General features: G+C 48.7%; 6 protein-coding genes and 1 non-coding gene across 7 annotated transcripts; 4 read left to right on the forward strand and 3 right to left on the reverse strand.

Annotated features, from left to right (window-relative positions):
* Positions 1-1,399: 1,399 nt before the first annotated feature.
* On the forward strand, positions 1,400-3,799 carry EV420DRAFT_1623075 (major facilitator superfamily domain-containing protein; the record flags this gene model as incomplete). The annotated part of the gene is made up of 18 exons (XM_060475898.1): positions 1,400-1,530; positions 1,594-1,659; positions 1,711-1,756; positions 1,809-1,873; positions 1,937-2,090; positions 2,138-2,178; positions 2,240-2,266; positions 2,320-2,375; positions 2,429-2,487; positions 2,549-2,756; positions 2,807-2,848; positions 2,902-2,987; positions 3,042-3,180; positions 3,237-3,292; positions 3,357-3,386; positions 3,440-3,504; positions 3,558-3,581; positions 3,646-3,799. 18 exons carry the CDS (start codon positions 1,400-1,402, stop codon positions 3,797-3,799), a joined length of 1,449 nt encoding a protein of 482 aa, XP_060323775.1.
* Positions 3,800-4,960: 1,161 nt separating this feature from the next.
* On the reverse strand, positions 4,961-5,793 carry EV420DRAFT_1126266 (thioesterase). Its single transcript, XM_060465950.1, has 4 exons — positions 5,543-5,793; positions 5,344-5,491; positions 5,039-5,288; positions 4,961-4,987 (listed from the first exon to the last, which is right to left on the reverse strand). Exons 1-3 carry the CDS (start codon positions 5,620-5,622, stop codon positions 5,040-5,042), a joined length of 477 nt encoding a protein of 158 aa, XP_060323776.1. The 5' UTR covers positions 5,623-5,793; the 3' UTR covers positions 4,961-4,987; position 5,039.
* A 1,365-nt stretch (positions 5,794-7,158) lies between these two features.
* On the forward strand, positions 7,159-8,088 carry EV420DRAFT_1126288 (uncharacterized protein). The gene is made up of 2 exons (XM_060465951.1): positions 7,159-7,817; positions 7,868-8,088. Exon 1 carries the CDS (start codon positions 7,255-7,257, stop codon positions 7,708-7,710), a length of 456 nt encoding a protein of 151 aa, XP_060323777.1. The 5' UTR covers positions 7,159-7,254; the 3' UTR covers positions 7,711-7,817; positions 7,868-8,088.
* A 3,383-nt stretch (positions 8,089-11,471) lies between these two features.
* Positions 11,472-11,594, forward strand: EV420DRAFT_t270. Its single transcript has one exon. It is a non-coding gene; the product is annotated as a tRNA-Ser (tRNA).
* Positions 11,595-11,990: 396 nt separating this feature from the next.
* EV420DRAFT_1485775 (uncharacterized protein) lies at positions 11,991-12,659 on the forward strand (the record flags this gene model as incomplete). Its single annotated transcript, XM_060470288.1, has 2 exons — positions 11,991-12,401; positions 12,453-12,659. The coding sequence occupies 2 exons, from the start codon at positions 11,991-11,993 to the stop codon at positions 12,657-12,659; spliced, it is 618 nt and encodes a 205-aa protein (XP_060323778.1).
* A 1,310-nt stretch (positions 12,660-13,969) lies between these two features.
* On the reverse strand, positions 13,970-16,058 carry EV420DRAFT_1650297 (uncharacterized protein; the record flags this gene model as incomplete). The annotated part of the gene is made up of 4 exons (XM_060478428.1): positions 13,970-15,327; positions 15,660-15,687; positions 15,742-15,831; positions 15,894-16,058. The coding sequence occupies 4 exons, from the start codon at positions 16,056-16,058 to the stop codon at positions 13,970-13,972; spliced, it is 1,641 nt and encodes a 546-aa protein (XP_060323779.1).
* A 940-nt stretch (positions 16,059-16,998) lies between these two features.
* Positions 16,999-17,969, reverse strand: EV420DRAFT_1730623 (Intradiol ring-cleavage dioxygenase; the record flags this gene model as incomplete). The annotated part of the gene is made up of 4 exons (XM_060479912.1): positions 16,999-17,490; positions 17,544-17,642; positions 17,698-17,800; positions 17,860-17,969. The coding sequence occupies 4 exons, from the start codon at positions 17,967-17,969 to the stop codon at positions 17,356-17,358; spliced, it is 447 nt and encodes a 148-aa protein (XP_060323780.1). The 3' UTR covers positions 16,999-17,355.
* Positions 17,970-18,042: the final 73 nt, after the last annotated feature.

An 18,042-nucleotide genomic window follows, 5' to 3' on the forward strand; every position in this document is an offset into this window, starting at 1 on the left:
CGGTTTCATCCACCTTTCAAGAATGCAGGGTCAGCGGTATTGAACCAGGAGCATATGATCACCTGTTGATGATAGCGCACTAAAGTTATCTCGGTGATGTACGGATATCGTACTAAACAGCGCGAGGCGTAATCAACGCCCGACGGGCTAGATTTAGATCCATGCCTCATTGGTCGCTCTCGATGAGATAATGGTGATTCGTGATTTGGTACGAAGCAGTGAAGAAATCGCGTTTTCTCACAGACCCCTTCGTTTCAAGATCCAAGAACGCCGCGTCCTCTTTTTTTTTTAGCTTGGCCTGGCCAGTGAGAATATTCTCATCACCTCGCTTGAACTTTAATCAAAGTAATCCCTGAAATCTTCCGAGTTTGGAGCTCTAGGCTCCTAGGTCAACGAACTTAACGAAGTACGGACCGCCCAAGGAATCCACTTACAGCGTTTTCCTTGAACATCGGTCTGAGTTATAATATTAACCCCGCTTTCTTTGATTTCCATGGCCTAAGATCTAGGGAGATCAGTGCCTTTCTCTCTAAATCTCTTTTCATTGACGCCTCGAGGCTGCGCTGTCAGGCCATTAGCACGGCATGGCCCTTCTCCTGAGTCACGCAACCAGATGAGGGTGGGTATTTCTAACCAAGCTATCGGGGTGAGCCAACTATTCCCTTCAAACTTAGGTACGTAGGTTCAAAACCGACCTTTGACAATGTTCACTCCCGCAGATTTTTCCGGGTGCTTTCCGCCGTCATCATTCCATTTGGTAAAGTTTATGTTCCTGCTGTGGTCGCGTGCCGCTGGACGGTTAAATCAAGACGACATTCTGGCAAACTGGTATCACAAAACTGCGAAGAAACGGCCGATACACGACGATCCTTTCCCCAAAGTTAAAATGTGGTCAATGTGCAAGCTCACCGGCTACAACGGCTCCACTCCCAAACACGGAGATGCGGTCCGACGGTGTGGTCCTTCCTTTTCCAGTGGGTGACCGGAGCCATTTCTTTCTTGGCAAACAACATCACTGTTCTACGATATGGGTTTCACCCAATATTACAAGGGAAAAAAATAAGATTGGAACCGGCGGACATCCATTTTCGACATATTACTTACGTGTTGCCATGTAAGTATCAGTAATCCATCGTCATTCGTTCTTGTATCTTCTAACTGGTGAGATTTTTTGTGGATCTAGTACGCCCATGCGGATACATCGCTGCTTGGAATCATATTTGCTTACTTACCCCGGACGTGTACCTACTTGGTTCCGGGGGAAGGGCGATTGCCGGAAGACATCGCTTGACGCTTGACAGTCCTTTTGGAATTAACCTACTGCAGTAACGTATATATATCCTGACGGTATCTTCTGTAGGCCAGTATCTCTGAGGTCCCAACTATCCCCCTCATCCTCATGCATTCCTCTAGACGTCCAGCTGGTAGTGTTAAGACCGTCGCGTCCACTGAAATCAGTGAAGTGGCCACCAGCATAGATGAATCCGACCGTGTCAAGCCACTCGAATCAAAGTATGAGCGCGACACCATGTCAGTAATCGCTCTATGGTAGACTGTTAGCGCCATTCCATGCACTGACTACTTTCCGTGTAGGCGTCGCGTCGACTGGCGAATGCTGCCGCTCCTGGGCCTGTTATACTCCGTGACTATTATAGATAGGTGTGTCGTGGAGTTATCGACACATGTAATGTTCTGGGGCTAATTCTGTAGATCTAATATGGGCATAGCGCGTACTGCAGGAATGGGAACTGACTTGGTGTGTACCGGCGAGACCATGTGTAGGTTGCCTTTCTGATCCGCGATACTAGTCTCTCGATATCGGAAATAGATTCAGTATTGCCTCTTGTGTCTATTTTGTGCCATACATTCTACTGTAAGCTGCCAGTACTTATATATAGCTCGAGTCACAGCTGCTAACTTTATCTTTTGCCTATAGGCAGCTTCCGACCAACCTTGTGCTGCGTTACTTTGGCGCGCGCTACTGTCTTACATTTTATATCTTCGGCTGGGGATGCGTTGAACTGGCGAGTGGTTTTGTGAAGAACTGGAAAGATCTCGTTCTGTGCAGGGTTCTTCTTGGCGCTTTAGAGGTAAGTTTGGGGTACCTCTCTCATTTCAATTCTAATTCACCGTGCAGTCGGGGTTCTTTCCCGCTTTGACCTATATCGTATCAACATGGTGAGGGACATTACGCAACCTCTGCCCAACGGACTCTAAAGAGCGCGCTCGTTATCAATAGGTACACCCGGCAAGAAATGCAAACCAGGTACAACTGGCCCCTCCATCCCTGACCGAAGTCAAGTTTACGTCATTTTCCAGAATTGCTGCTTTCTTTCAAACATCAATTGGGTTGAGTGGTTTTGGCGCGATTCTGTGTGAGGGTTCCTCGGTGTTGTCGCATTCAAACTAACTGATAATCAACCGGCAGCCTATGCCATCACTCTACTGAAAGGCCATGGGGGCCTGAGCGGCTGGTCTTGGATCTTCGTGAGTAGCGCGCCGTTCAGACCCGGGGTGGTCGTCACCGTTTACTTATGCCGGGGATCAGATCATCGAAGGCCTTTTCACAGTGTTTTGTGCTCTTCTGGCATTCTTGTTCTTGCCGGATTTCCCTGATAAGAACAGGTTTTTAACTCGTGAACAAACGGAACTCGTGTTGAAACGCGTCGAGCTCGACCGTGGCGACTCCGTCCCGGACGACATCACATTTGTTAAAGTCAAACAAGTCCTTGGAGATTGGTTAGTTTGGGCACATGGTACGGCTATTCGGAGTAAGGACCAACGGTCTTGCTAATGGTCCGTTCAGCACTGATGTTTATGAGCTCGGCGATGCCTGGATACGCAGCGAGTATGTTATCCTCCAGTTTTTTATCACGGGATGACCAAATGTTTTCTCTAAAGGCTATTTTACCCCAATAATTCTGTCCGGCATGGGGTACAGCCTGTCTGACTCCTTGCTATTGTCAGCACCTCCGATAGTCTTCGCGGTATGTCATTTCAAACTTAACTGTTCTTCTCACGCTAAGCGTTTCTTGTGTTAGGCTGTATGCTCCTTCGTTTTTGCCTGGATATCGGACAAAGCAGGCCGTAGGGCAATTTTCATCGCCATGCAGAGTCTGCTAACCGTAGTTGGTCTCTTGCTGACCGGCTACGCCAACGGTCAAGCAGTACGATACATTGGTTCCGTTATTTTCCCGCCTCTGATTTGCTACGACTAACCGCCAATTTCGTAATAGGTATATTTTTATTCTCTGCGGGTTCCTCAGGTTGCATGTCTGCTGTGATTTCCTACGTAAGTCATGACGTGGATTCCTGAGACTCTGCAGCTTGGACTAAGGGCCCTGTTCTCTGGCTAGAACGCGAACAACATCGTTGGACAAACAAAGGTGCCTAGGTTTCCACTTCAGTGTTTCCTGTCTCACGTTTTTGTATGGCTTAGCGATCCGTCTGTTCCGCGCTCATCGTTTCTTTCGGAGGTATTGGCGGCATATTGGGAACCACAGTGTCGGTGAACTGCTACTATATTGTTTAACCTATCTGAATCACCATGATGACAGATTCCGACAACAGGATTATCCAAGGTAAGAACTTTTCCCCTTTTGTAACAGAATCAAAGTCTGACACTGAAAAAATGTCGTTCTGCAGATACATACCAGGAACATGGGCAACTGTTGGAGCGCAGATTTTGACGCTAACGCTCTTAGTTCTCACCACTGCAACGTATGCCTACCGCAACAAGCGGTCGGCTCTGCGAGGCGATGTTCTGGAGGGACAGCCTGGTTTCCGATACATTCTGTAAGGTTCAAAAAGTTGTCTGGCGTTCATCAAAAATATGTCTGGAAGTGTAAATACCATGTGATAAGATGTATATTACAGGAAATCGATAATTAAATCCTTTGATGAAAGGTCAACTTAAATCCGAAGCATCGCACTGCGCTTTGCAGCTTCTCAGGAATCTATCAAACAAGAGGCATGTGTTCATGGTTGAATACCGGACGGGTCACACTTAAACCAGTGCCTCACATCACCCCTGCCTGGCCGAGATCTTTGCCCTAAGGAATGTCCCCGTACTGTGTTTAATTATACACCTCCACCTGTGCCATGATAGTGGTCGGTTGGCGTGTCCTATACCGCAAACGTTCCGAGGCCTAGGGTGAAGCTATACCGGGATTGGCGCTATCGAGAAGCTACGTTTGTCAAACTCTATCATTGGTACATAGAGCGTAGAATTCAGTCGCGATCTGATATTTGCCAAACGTGCGTTGGTATCCCACGTACACAGCACAGTTACGGCGATATGAAAGAAAATTTTAAGGCCCAGTGAAACATCACAGAAAAGGTGATGACTGATATCGTACTGCACGACTACTAAGAGCTACTAAGCCCATCAGGCCCGTACTCCACCCAAATCACCAAATTCCGATGTTATTCCGACACCCAGTCAAGACCTTGGAACGCGATATACCCTCCGTCAGGCCGTTCACACGTATACTATCGTTGACGCAACAAGGATATTCTCGAAACAACGTTGAACGCGATTATCAGATTCTTTTCAATAGCCAGGGATTGTGTCCATTCCCAAGATCTTTTTTTCTTCGTGAGAAGTGGACATACCTCAGAACTTCCTTGCTGAGAAATTGGTATCGGATGATATACGGTATCAAGTTAAAATATTCTAAACACGAAGTGTTAGTATTGGAACCGTTCACAGGGTGGAAGACAGAGACAGAATTGAGGCACGAAGATTTTTTAGGGTACCTGGAAGTCCGGTTCAGGACCGCCTTCAAGAGAAATCACGTTCGAGGACAAGGGGCAGCTTTGAAAGAGTCACGACACATTTCTCCGTTGATTCGGTACTGCTCAGGGCAGAATCAGTATTGCAGGTCATGTTACAGAGGACTGAAGTGGGCAAAATTCCGTGCACATAGGTGATTCTGACAAGCACGAAGTGTTTAGGCTGGGAACTGTATATCTTTAGCAACGGCTCCTACTAAGTTGTTCATAGTTGTACCGCAACAAAATGTAGGCTGAGACGTACATTATAGGTTTGATCGCAGCTTATCGGCATGGAGCCTTTTCAGACCTTCTTCTAAGCCCTTCTGCTTACTTATCGGGGCGCTCTTTCGTGATTTTGATTCGACAAAAACATGCGTATAGCCGCCGACCGCGGCTGGCCGCATCTTGGATTCCTCGAAAACACCGACCTCATACGTGACGGAGCTTCGCCCCAGACTGTTAACCCGAAGGCCAAGCTCCAGAACTTGAGGGAAGGAGAGCGGGGAGAAGAACTGGGAGTATGATATGTTGTCAATTGTAAGTCATAGACATTAGGCAGTGACAAACCTGGCATGCCGAAGATACAACAAGCCCAATAAGAGGAGATTCTGCCGGGTTGATGCCACAGTGATTAATAAGGTAGTCATTGACTATGGAGTCAAAGAGATGGTAATATATCGAGTTGTTGATATGAGAATACTGGTCATTGTCGCTCCTGCAGTAAGACATTTAAAATATGAACGTCAGTTTCAGGACAACCACGCACCATCGAGTCCTATACGTCAAAAAGTAAGCATAATCTGATTTTTTCCTGTTTTTGAGAAATTCATTCACGTTTGATGACATTGCTGTGATAACAACACTCCACGCCCAATCCCGTAATTTACAGCTACTGGGTCTGTGGTTGACAGTATCAAGTGACACGAGCACGACTAAGAATCACCGGTGTCCTACTGCGTATTTAGGATGAACACCGCGTCGAACTTCCTGCGTGATGTACGCCGGGTGAAAGGCTGGTGACAGGAAGAATGTTTGTCCTAATTAGGGCATAGCTCTTCGCCGGGATCTTCCGGTCGTTCCTTCTTCCAACACTCACCAACGCCACGATTTGTCTCCTGGTCGCGAAATTCGAGCTCTGCCTATGTTGCTTATATTCGGTTCTACGGCTGAGATAACCTTGGCTCTTGACAACTGACTTGGGGATGAAAAGTTTGGTATCTGCCTGCCAACTGAACTGAGGCGGCGTGAAGCTGCAATATGGATGATGACCACGTCTTCGGTACACCCATCGCTGAACGCTGATATGTCCTATGTCGCGTCGATAGGTCGTTTTGTGATGGGTTTATCCCGGGAGCATCTGTAGAGTTCGATGTCCTTGGTATAGTGTTGACGGCAAATACGCGAGAACCGCTCTGGAAAGGTGAGCATAGCGATAGCATACCCACATTCTTATTGCTTACGACATTTCTGGTGCAGGTCGTAGTCTCAATGCTCAAAGAGGCCATTCTTAAATGGTCCAGGTGTGGAGAGCTATCCTTGACAATGCACAATATATGGGTCAGTCCATCTCTATGATGCAATTTTGTGCAGATGCATCGGAATTGCCATGGCTTGGATGTGATAAACCAGGGTAGCCCATCAACAGTGTGTTGGATGTGACCGTGAACTACACCAACTACATACACGGCGTCACGGTTGGGAACAACTTTCGCTCTCACCATAGACAACGAACACGCTACGCGACTATGTTCCGCGCATTGACCAGATATCTAGGAAAATATACTTCCAACTTTACTAGCACACATTGGCCCAAATCCAGGATGTGATGTCGTCACTATCTCAGGGTCACTGTCTCAATCACACGAGTGACATGCATGTCTATCTTTCCTATCTTTCCAGTGTTCAAATTCGAGCTGCTCGCTTTGTGCTGCTTTACCATTCTGCTCTGTAGACTGCATGCCATCTCGACCTATCAGTGACACTCCGGTGAACGATCGATGCAGGATCGGTGGATATAAAACCAACCACAGATCGAGAAAAACTAACATTATACATCTGAACCAAAGACCACTACCATGGTCTCCTGTTTGGGCCTCTCGCTCGCTGTGCTCTTGTCTGCGCTCTCGACCTCTGTCTACAAAGCGACTGTTCACATCGTCGGCATCAATACCAGATGGGGAGAACCATCCTACCTGAAGGTCAGCCTCGCCTTTGGAGTCGCTCATATCACCAGCGTCAATATCACGGCGGAGATCATGAACTTCTTGGAAAACTCGTCCGTCTATCCGCTCTCCCGTACTGCTGAGGACATCGTCGTTGACACTATCTCGCCCAGGGCCGTCGCATCAGTTGCCGAGGAAGTCGAGCCGACGATCATGCCGACTCCAACGATCGTCATTAACTGCCTGCCTAGCCGGGGATTTGTCCAACCCCTGCCTAGTTGGTCGGCGCCCGTGGTCACGAGTCGCGAACCTGGCAATGTTTACGATGTTGGTGCTATCGACAATCGTCGTCATAGCGGCTACCTTCGTCGTGGTGCTTAAGCGAGCGTACAGACTATCCGCTAGCGCATCTGATCCCCCACTTCACCCACCACCTTGTCCCGTCGCTCGCTCAGGTGCTCGGGACCGCATCTTATCACTACTCGCCCACTTAGTCGTCCCAGTGATGGCCATCGCATGTGGTACTTTCGTTTTGAGGAAGCTCAATTCCAACGAACTTTTCCCTGTCCTTGACAACTTCTTACTATTTGGTAGCCTGCGTGCACATATCGGTCTGGTAGCTGTCCTCGCTGTCATTCCGACTGTACCGTTCATTACGTTGAGAAGGCAAGTTCGAGGGGAGGTCATAGAGGCAGACACGCCTAGTGATGTCCGGGTCAGGCTTAAAGCCCATGACCCGACCCGACCCAGCCCAGCCCGGCCCTGGCCCTGATGGAGGGCTTTGGCGGGCTCAAGGCTCGGGCTCAAGATATGGAAAGCCCAAGCCCTGGTGTCAGGCTGGTGAGTGACTGTGGCATCCTGATATTGGTTTTGTACAAGGTGAGTATGGTTTATCTGTGAGATTCAAGCATCAATATGACAGTTTACAGCAAAACTTACCATGAAGGTGACATCTACACCTCATTTCATGCCTGTGGATGCCAAAAGCCTAGCAAAATACCCGAGCCCAGCCCGACCCAAGCCTGACCCTGAGGCGGGCTTTGGCGGGCTCAGGGCTCGGGCTCACACATTCCCATTGCCTGACCCTCAAAAGCCCAGCCCAAGCCCGAAAAGCCCAGCCCGACCCGGCCCGGACATCACTAGACACGTCCGCGGCGAATTGCGTAGAACACCGTGAAGGTTCGCTGCCAGCCTCAAACCGTCAAATTGATGTGAGTGTCATATATCATGCTTTATTTGAGGCAGTTTCTTACTGTTATACCTCTAGGTCAGTGATACGGCATCCTTCCCATACAACAGCCCCGCCCGCGGTACCGCCTCCATTCTCAGGCAATCCCAGCGTGGTGTAAACTTCGCGTTGAATATCCCGCTATCCCAGGTAAGCTTGGTCGATCAAATCCTTGATGCATGAACTTGATGTGCCTCATAGGACACACTTGGGACTCTCAATGCGATTCCGTTTCAGGCGAACCTTGGTCTGTACGCCACGGTCGAGCAAAACCCGATATCGGAGATAACCTTTAAGGACATGGTTGTAGTCCCCGATACTTCAGACTCTATGCTAGCTTAGTGGCGGGCGTCGACGTGGGTGTCTCTCAGAATGCCTGTACGATGGTCACTCACTTTCGTGTTTTCAGGATGCAAAGGCTATGGCTTCCACGACGCCCTTTCTATTTGTCAACGATCTGGTGCAGGATACCGTCTGTGAGAAATTGCGCCAACCCATGTATGACGAAGTCGCAGTCGCAGAGGACATCAAGGTTAGCTTCTCCAGCTCCTTTTCGTGACAAACGTGCTAATGCACGATAATTTGTAGCCAGCGGTGCCTTGTCGTTATTGTTCTTAACGGATATTCAGCCCATTTCCCCTGAATGGCAGTTGGCTTCGACCTCGCCTCAATTCCTTGAGAGCACCGGATGGTTCGTCGTCTGGGACCAAGGCGAGTGTTTTCGCAAAGCACCATGCCCATATCCACGATGACTCATTATCACTTTCAGGCATTGTGGCTACCCGACGAGAACCTAGCGAATGGCCTCTATCGCACCTTGGTGCCAGCTATCTCTACCGAGACTGCTACTGAATACTTATCTGACGTGAATGAGGCGTTGGTAAGCATTGTCGGTTGCTTGCCGTGGTGCACCTGCTGACGGTCCATGTTACGAAGGATATATCCATGGTTCGCTCTTCGTTTGCACGACCATCGAACCCGGTCCTGCAGTTCTCTTCCTCAGACTCATCTTTCGATGACTTAGTGGTCGAGGATTCGTTTGAGAGACCATCGTTCGGGCGTATTCGAAGAGGCATGTTTTCACCGTCCCGCATTCCGGTTGGCTCCTGGAGAAGGAAGCTATCGTTTGTCCCTGTTCAAGCCACTGGATTTGCTCGTACTGACGAACTGTCATTATCACGCATTTCTATACGGTCTGGAAGGGTGCAGCGACCTGGAATGGATGCGTCCCCATCTATCCCCTTACTGCAGATCAACCTGCCAAAACCTTTTACTCAATTCTGTTCCCTTACTCTTGCGCCGACAAGGCGCCAGCAAGAAGAAAGCGGATCCCCTGTGCGTCGAGCACGTCGTTGCGTGAGCCTTCATTTTCATAGTTGTTTTTTTCCCCATCGTTCTGACTTTATTCTCAGGTATGCCGTTCCCAATATTCCACTTGATGAACCATCCAGCAAGGATCATGAACGAGGAGATGGCGAGGGATGTTGGTCACACGACTACTACATCGCCACGTCAAGTCTTAGGGACGATCAGCGGTGTATCAGGTTCTGGTACATGCGGCTGGTCACCAGTGGAGGGTTGGTTTGCTGACGAGCTTACTTGTCCTTCTGTCCTTGGCAGATGAGGAAACTTGTCGACGGGCCATCACCGTTCTCCGAGGAACCTCAGAAGGACCATTGACTGCTGACAGTAGTTAACGAGTTCTGTGCCCTCTATATCCTATCCCTTTGTGTCACTGCATGTTGGCCTATTACATCCTTCGGCATCCTTGTCTCTTCCCATGTCCCCTCATTTCCGGGTCACTTGATCATTATTGAACATTTGTTCAGGACATGTGCGCGCGTATTCATCGCTTCCGAATCTTCTCATCACATTGCATAATGTCGATGAGGTGATATGCACGTCGATAATGAAAGATCATTAACGACGAGCATATATCTCTGTCGATATTGTATACTCGTTCAGGACTATCATCATTTACATCTATCTACCTATGCCTCCAGGCTTGCATATCCGCCTTCAGCGTTAAACTTCAACCTCTCCATCATCACTTATCCATCACTTCCTTAGGCGCCTTGGTTTTCTCTGGGCATATGACACAACAACCTACCCTCGGAAACTTTCACAACTCTCCATGGAGGACAGTCTATCTTTACTACTATATAACATTTCTCTTCGGGTTTCTTGGATTTCCTTGGAGTTCATACGTTGCGTGGGTCTGGCCGATGGCTACACCGAGTTTGAATGAATTTTTTTCTCCGTGCTCTGCGCTTGGCCTCCCATCATTTCCGCATCGAAAACGCCGCGTTTGTTGGCACAGACCTCATGCCTTTGAGGCGTCACTACGCATGTCTTTGACTATTTTCACTTATTTCAGGATGCCGACAAGATGTACAACGACGTTAAGGCATATTAGTACTCGGTTTTTTTTTTTGGAAACTCGGCATTTAATTAACCGCAAAAGTACATCTGCGAAGACGCGGTGGTGGGACTGTGTTCAGGTCCTCTTCTTCCCTCTTGTACCCGGTCCCAGGCTTCAACAACCTAATTTCTTCGGGATTAATACTCAGTGACAGTCCTTCCGTGAGTCGACGTGGGAGAATACCAAGTCCAGGCTGTACCAGCGACATCCTTGCAGCGGCCATCTAACTCTGGTCAGAGTGAAGCTGTTTCTTGTTAATACTATGTACCTCCTCGGACTCTTGGCAGTGATACCCTTTTCACAAAAAAATATGAATCTCTGCATTACCGTAACTCGCCACCTCTCTGGTGTTGAATTAATAACGCCCGTATACCATGCTGGCGTCTGGCCTCGATTTCGAAGTGGAAGAGGTATCCTTTGCTAAGATCCGGCTGCATCCATTAACCTCCACCCTGTTTCATTCATAACGAGAATTGGTCATGCGCCTCGGAACTTGAACATATGGCACTATTGAACAGATGGTTTTCATTGGCCGCATTTGCCTGTCGTGTGCACTTAGTGTGCCCTTTAGTACATAAGGTTTCCGATTCATCTTCAACCGTAAGAACGGGGAACCTGTATGTCCGCACTCTAAGAACTCTTGCAATCACTACCGGGCCAAGTATTCGCCTACTTGGAGTGATTTGGTGGCTGCTCGCCTGACCTTGCTGTCTGAGCTACATTCCTTAATAGGCAGGTAGAAAGTATGATACCGGCGGCTGTACGTACCACTACTAGTCACTCTTCAGCGTTATGGGGGAGCATATACTGAGGAAGAGGGTGTCCTTGAAGTCGAGTAGAGTACTTTAGAGATGTAGGTATCTCTGTCGCCAGTCTAAATCGTGCTGGGATGGCCGAGTCGTTAAGGCGAGTGATTTGAACGAAGCTCAGTCGCGGCAGCGGCTTATGTAATCATCAAATTATCACTTGGTGTTTCACCGCGTAGGTTCAAATCCTGCTTCCAGCGTGTTTCTTTTGCTTCATGTTCCTAGATGCCTCTAGATGTTTGTTTTGTGTCGTGCCGCGTGCAAATCACCGAATCTCTCGGCCTTGGCTGGGCCATGTCCTGACTCTCTGAGCGGTGCACATTTGAGCACCTGGACGTTTTCTGATAAAGGCGAGCCGAAGCCGTTTTGATTTTTGCAGCTGTACTTAGGAGCAATTTTCCCAGCCGGGCATCGTTTCATCGATCTTTGCGTTCTGGTGTTCCGTCATTCGTTTCGGACACATTACATGTCTTCCTGATACCCCGCATCCGTGAAAGGCAATCAAGGGCCCGATGCGTAATTCACCTCCCGGCCCTGACTTTCTTTATTGACGGCCAACAAGTCCAAACATTAATCCCTCTTTCTTTCCTTCCACCATGACGGAGTACGATTTCAGTCCAGCTGCGATTCATCAATACCACGAGAAACAGCGCAGCATTCACAAATGGGTCACCGAGACCAAAAAACATTCTCCATCCAATCCGTTTGTCCCGGAACTCCCTCAGCGGGCACAGACATTCCATGTCATGCCTCAACCTCGACCGGAGCGACGAGTATCCTCGTCCTCATCACGTCCCACGACGAGCTCCCGACCTAAACATACTAGATCTAAGACGGAGACATATATCCCAAAGTCCTCTCGCGACCATTCTCGACATCACAAATCTTCGCGGTCGGCCACGACTCCCGTCTACCCCACACGACCCCCAATGTACCAACAGCAATCGACGCCCCAGTACTCGGCGAATTATTACTATATGCATCCCCAGATGGGTCAGATGACGACAGTACGTATTCCTACCTGCTACTTCGCGGCTACGAACATTCATTTCTTGCAGGCCCCCTACCAACAGCCCCAGTCACCTCAATACCAATACCCTATCCAGCCTTACTCTGCACCGCCGGTTGCGAAGAAGGGTGTTTTCTCCCGTTTTGTGAACTTTATGAGCGGGAAGAACGCCAATTCTCCTCCCTCTCGCCAGCAAAGCAGGCATTCAAGCAAGAAGAGGCGCAACCGCGGGCATTCCTACTGGTGGGGACTATAGCTTTTTTGTCTCGATCGCCCTGATCGATCGTGCTCATCACTTCCTTGCAGACCGCCTTTCTACCTCCACATTCATTTCTGCCTCGAATTTGAGCACTCCACACATTAATTCATCACCAAAGGAAACGACCTTCATAATATCGCATGCACACGACTCTACGTACACAATTACGGTTCACGCCATCTTCACGTCGGAAACTATACCCACTCATCATGATATACTCGTAGACCAGTTGTAATGCGATTTGTTTACACCCTAAGTACCTTTTATGGAGGGGCACGTTACGCAATCTTTCGAACCCCCTCCACGCTGACTATTGCATCATAGATATGAACCAGACCCTGGACAACGCGTGGCTGCAACGTTGTGTGGCGCCACCACCGACTACAGTAGCAGCATAGTGCCTTTGTGACTGGGTCGAAGGAACCACGCGCTCCAGGAGCTAGGCTCGCCTCGAGGCTTGTTACAAAATCTGGGAAATTCTTGAACCATGATTAGAGTTCTCTCTTGGCCCCACGTACAAATTCTGAACTGCGGTCGGACTTTGGTCGGGTCCTGCCGCCCCCACAACCGTAGATCTTCTCTAGGCGATTGTAACATCCCCGAGAGAAAAAGGAAACCTCAAATCATTTCGTCATCGGTGTTCATTCTGTGTTACCACCGCACCACCCGAACTCCATTCTCAGTGGTATTTTTGGGGTAGGTGGGAGTGATTGTGATGAAGGTGAGTCAGGAAGAGCAAACTATTGTGTTGAGCGGGTCATGAGATGGAGAGACCATATCTGATTACCCTCATGTATTCACAGGGTCCGTTTCATTATTGGCTGTCGGATAGAACTGCGCTGCACGGGGCCCCTTCAAAAGTCAGACGTCTAGCGGTTCCGAAACCCAATATCCATCCTGACGGTGCCCCTCACACGTAGACCGAAACTGATCAACACCGTCCAGGTAAAATCACAACATCGATTGGCTTCCAGCGGATGCAAGTGATCCGTATCTTCGAGATGCCTGTCGTATAAGGACATGGTTTCCTATTGTCTGTACAGCAATGAGATCGGCGTTCCTCTCCTTGGCCGAGAAACATGAACTTTTGTGTCGACGTCATAGAGATAGTCATAAACATTGATGCATTTCTGGGGCAGTATACAAGTACAGGGAATGAAGAAAAGATTGTGAACGCATTCTACTAATGAGAAATGCCTTGGGTCGTAAATATCATATAGATAAAACAGAAAGAGATGCGCGGCAATCGTGTATGAGCTCACATCATCTTCCCCTACATATCAATCGATAATCTGGACAACACGGGTCTACGTGGATAGCCGTCCATGATCACTTGCCCGCCGAGAGAAATCCGAGCTGAAAAGATACCATCCGTTGGTGGAGGGAGGATCAACACAGACAGATGACACATCGGATAAGGACTCCATATCGATGTCAGAATCGGCGTCAGAAAACATATCAAAGTCGGAGGGCGGTCGACTTGGGGAAGAGAAGTCAAGGGTCGGAAGGATGAACGATCCGGTTGGCTCCTCAAAATGAGGAGGTTTCTCCATATGATCCTCACACTCTCCTGACATGCCAGAAAGAATAGAAGAGGTATCAGAGAGCGCATCATCATCGTCTTCCTCTGGTATGGTTCGCAGTTCTTCTAGCGCGCACCACCCGCTTCCACTTTCCCCGATGATGCTCCTCACTTCAGCTTTAGTCCAACCAACAAACTCGACTTTGAGAATGGTGCAGACACCATTGGCATCGGCGCGGGTAGCGTATGCAGAGCATTGTACGCCCCGCTCCCAGACATTGGCCGCGTCGAGTCGGGTGAATAGAGTTGACACTCGCAGTGAATGCAGTTCGTGAGAGGCATGGATAGATGCAAGCTTCGGTAAAGGAAGGAGGGACTGGTGAGGGGACGTATCTGGAGGAAGAGGGATACGCTCAGTAGGGGTAGGTGCGAGGGGGATGAGAAGAGAAGTTGTAACTCCATTGCTTGGAAGAGCGGGGAAGTAGTGCTCAATCTCGGCATCAACAGTAGGCTCTGAAACAGGAGTAGAAGGCAGAACAATCTTGTTCTCCTTTGCCTTCAAGGAGAGCTTGCCACCAGCTTTCTTCTTGTCGTGCTTGATGGACTTCTTCATTGCCTCCCTTTCCTTCCTCATTTTAATCTCCCAATCGACCTCGCAAAACGCACGGCCTGTTACAGGTACGTTTTGTGCAAAATTATCAAAGAGAACACGGCCTGAGGAAAAGTTCCTTGCTGTCCCAAGACCGACTTGGGTTACGGTCCGAGGAATGATAGGGCCGCGGGGAATGAAATGTTGTTGCAGAGGTCTAGCTAGACTGTATCGAACTGAGTGCGACATGCGCTGCTGTATGGATGGAATGCGCCCCGGAAGTCCTCCTCCATGGACAGACCGAGCAACTGACGATGCCCGGCGAACACCTAGTCCAGGTGCAGTGAGATGGGCATAGAATCGGGATGCAATTTGTCTGGCCGTGGATAGCACCCTCCGCGCAGCATTTCCAGTGAATGAAGTGCCGGCGGGTGACAAGCTTGGGTACGCAGAAACATGAATGGACCTAGTTGCCGTCGTTCGTAATTTTGGAACGATAAAGGCGGAGACGTCGCGGGTTGCCGCCCGCGCTCCGTGAGATGCTATCTGCATCTCTGCAAGGTTGAGTGACGCGTTTCAGTAAGGATTATGCTCAGCAGTGGTAAGGGAAGGTGATGGTCCAGAGGCAAGGAGCTGTTCCAGGAGCGCCGGCGATATCGCGTCAGTGGTGGCTGTACTTCGGCATGACGCATCAATCTGACATCAGCTCTTTTACGAAGGGCAGACAGTGATTACCATGAAAAACGGTGAACCAAGATGAAGATACAAAGAAACGAAAGGGTTCATAATGTATTGGTAGAGGTATTACCAGTAGGCACAGCATGGGTCTCATAGATTTCTAACTCCCTCTCCATGTCTTTTATCATTTTTTCTAACTTGAACTTACGCACCCGAGCTGATTCCTGTTTTGATGCCTGAGCCTTGCATCAGAAAGATCTGCTCAAAACCTAAATGATGATAAAGCTCACCTCCTGCAAACTAGCCCACTCCTGATCAGTCGTAACCATTTCTGCTTCCCACCGCGTTTTGATCGTCTCTGGGACGGTGCTGACAGGTATCTAGGCTTCAATTCTACACGCTCCATTGCAGAATGCAAATCATGGTGTGCAGATTGCCGCACCAAAGCCTGGGTATCTAGCTGAAGAACCGACCAAACGGTAAACGCATACCAATAAGACTGAGTGAAAACACGATGGTACTCCGGAATGTTCCTGTTAGTGATCTGGAGGGGCGGAAATTGCTCCAGAGCGACGCATCTCTGCGACTTGCGGAGCTCCACCGTCATGTGAACACGAAACGGTACAGCATGATAGAATCGAATGCACGAGATGAAGAATTTGTTGTGAAGGGGAAACGTAGGGAGGTGATAGGGTCGCCGAGGCAGATAATTTTACATCAGTAGATGACCTCCCATCTGTATTGGTCGCATCCACATCAGCAGACGGGTGGCTCCACTTTGGAGGACTGTCGTTCAATGGCCTGCCATGAGGTATGCTGTCCGCCCAGCTTCTCTTATCGTGAGAATCAAGAACTCATGCTCCGAAGGGCTAGTAGCCAGGTCGAAGCAACATTTTCGGTATTCAATATGCTCGACGAGGATATTGCCGACGACAAAGTCAGTACGGCAAGTGGGGATCTTGAGAAATTGTGATGCCTTGCTTTGGAGACCAAACTCTTTTGGGAGTAGTCTATTATAATCGTCCTTGTCCCTTTGCCGCGTGATGAACCGGGGCGTGGAATGGAACAGCTTAGGCAAGCCACTGAAATGACATAGAGTATGTAGCCATTATGAAAGGTAGATGCAACTTGAAGAAGACGGGTCAGTTCCACAGTTAAGAGACCAGTTCCATCCGTTTCAGCGTTAGCCGCCCAGAGAACGAGTCCTTCATGATTCCTTTGCAACAAGGCAAAAACACAGGATACTCTATATCTTCACAACCATGGATATTTCATACCTTGGAAAGCCTGGCGGAATGTTAGCACTTGACAGGATCTACATGAAAGAGAGCGTCGAATGCACCACTCGCATTCTACTCTTCAGAACTAGACTGCTCAACGAACATATCATCTTGTCAAAATTGTTAGGTCCTGCAGACCTCTTCTTTGTGCATTCCTGTCGCTAAGGACTGTAATTTTGGACGGAACATTACAAATGTGAAGTGCGGTGGTGACCGTGGTGAACAAGTTCTGACCTCGCGGATGACCGGACCGATCGTCCGACTTCTCTGTACCCAACCTACGACTCGTTCATTGACAGGCAGCTTATTTCATCCTTTCTTGAGACAACTGAAAGATGAATATGCCAGGCTCCTTTCTAGCTGTCTGCCGCAGAGGATTGAAGAATTGATCTCGTCACGACTCTTACCAGCTACAACCGTGGAATCGCCGCATGACTATCAGTGAAGTTGGCTATCTTCGTGGAGATAGCCTAGAAAACAGGTTTTGTGAGGCGTTAAATTGACAAAGAGCACATATTCTGCTGTTTCTACCTGAATCCCTTCTACTTCACAGCGAATTCGTTCGGAAATTTGCTCATTTACGCAGATATACAGAAAACTGCCTATGTCTACCTCGTTATAGGGTTAAGCCTTGGCCTCGGGCTTGATGAGGTCCTGTTCCCTGACAAGCACAAAGTCTCGCTCAAGTTCAAGGTGCGCCTTTGCTTCTTTGAAACCCCGAGCCAGGGTGACAGACGTGTCTGCAATTAGCTTCGGGTCCTGGAAGCGTTATAAGTGCATGTCCAATGAATTTCAGCATAAATCAAACCCACCACAATGAGGGACTGCTTGACGGCAAATGTAGTATCAATCTCCAAGAATTTATCACCCTTAAGATACAACTGGGTGACGAGTTCCGTGAAATTGGGTGCCTGGTTAAGAAATACCTTTAGCTATATATACGAGTCATCAGAAAACATGACTTACGACAATCTTGAAATGAAGATGGGCTGGTCTGTACTTTATAGCGTTAAGAGCATTAAGAAGATCTTCGATTGGTCCACCCGCATTGAAAGGGTAAGCCAATGGTCTGTTACCTTACGAATCAGCAAAGAGAGAACCTCAAATTTAGAATACGAAAGAACCGACTTCACAGCTCTGAATGCGAATGTACCGTCCTCTCCAGTCGTGAAGCGTCCTCGGCAATCAGGCTTGTCGTGTAGTCCGATCATAGGCCGTAGCCCGCAATGAGCGACCATGACGAGTCCCACCTCCTTATTGTAACCCATTGATTGCCTCCCAAGACTCCATTACCCCCATCGATGTTCTTTG

Source organism: Desarmillaria tabescens (genome assembly GCF_030435595.1).
Source record: "Desarmillaria tabescens strain CCBAS 213 chromosome Unknown EV420scaffold_73, whole genome shotgun sequence".
NCBI classification, from domain to species: Eukaryota; Fungi; Basidiomycota; class Agaricomycetes; order Agaricales; family Physalacriaceae; genus Desarmillaria; species Desarmillaria tabescens.

Coding starts and splice junctions, on each gene's coding strand:
- EV420DRAFT_1126266 (XM_060465950.1), bottom strand. CDS start 5,622: ATGTCATCAAACGTGAATGAATTTCTCAAAAACAGGAAAAAATCAGAT. Junction 5,492..5,542: donor TTGACGTATAGGACTCGATG/GTGCGTGGTTGT, acceptor GTCTTACTGCAG/GAGCGACAATGACCAGTATT. Junction 5,289..5,343: donor TTGTATCTTCGGCATGCCAG/GTTTGTCACTGC, acceptor TCATACTCCCAG/TTCTTCTCCCCGCTCTCCTT.
- EV420DRAFT_1126288 (XM_060465951.1), top strand. CDS start 7,255: ATGTTTACGATGTTGGTGCTATCGACAATCGTCGTCATAGCGGCTACC.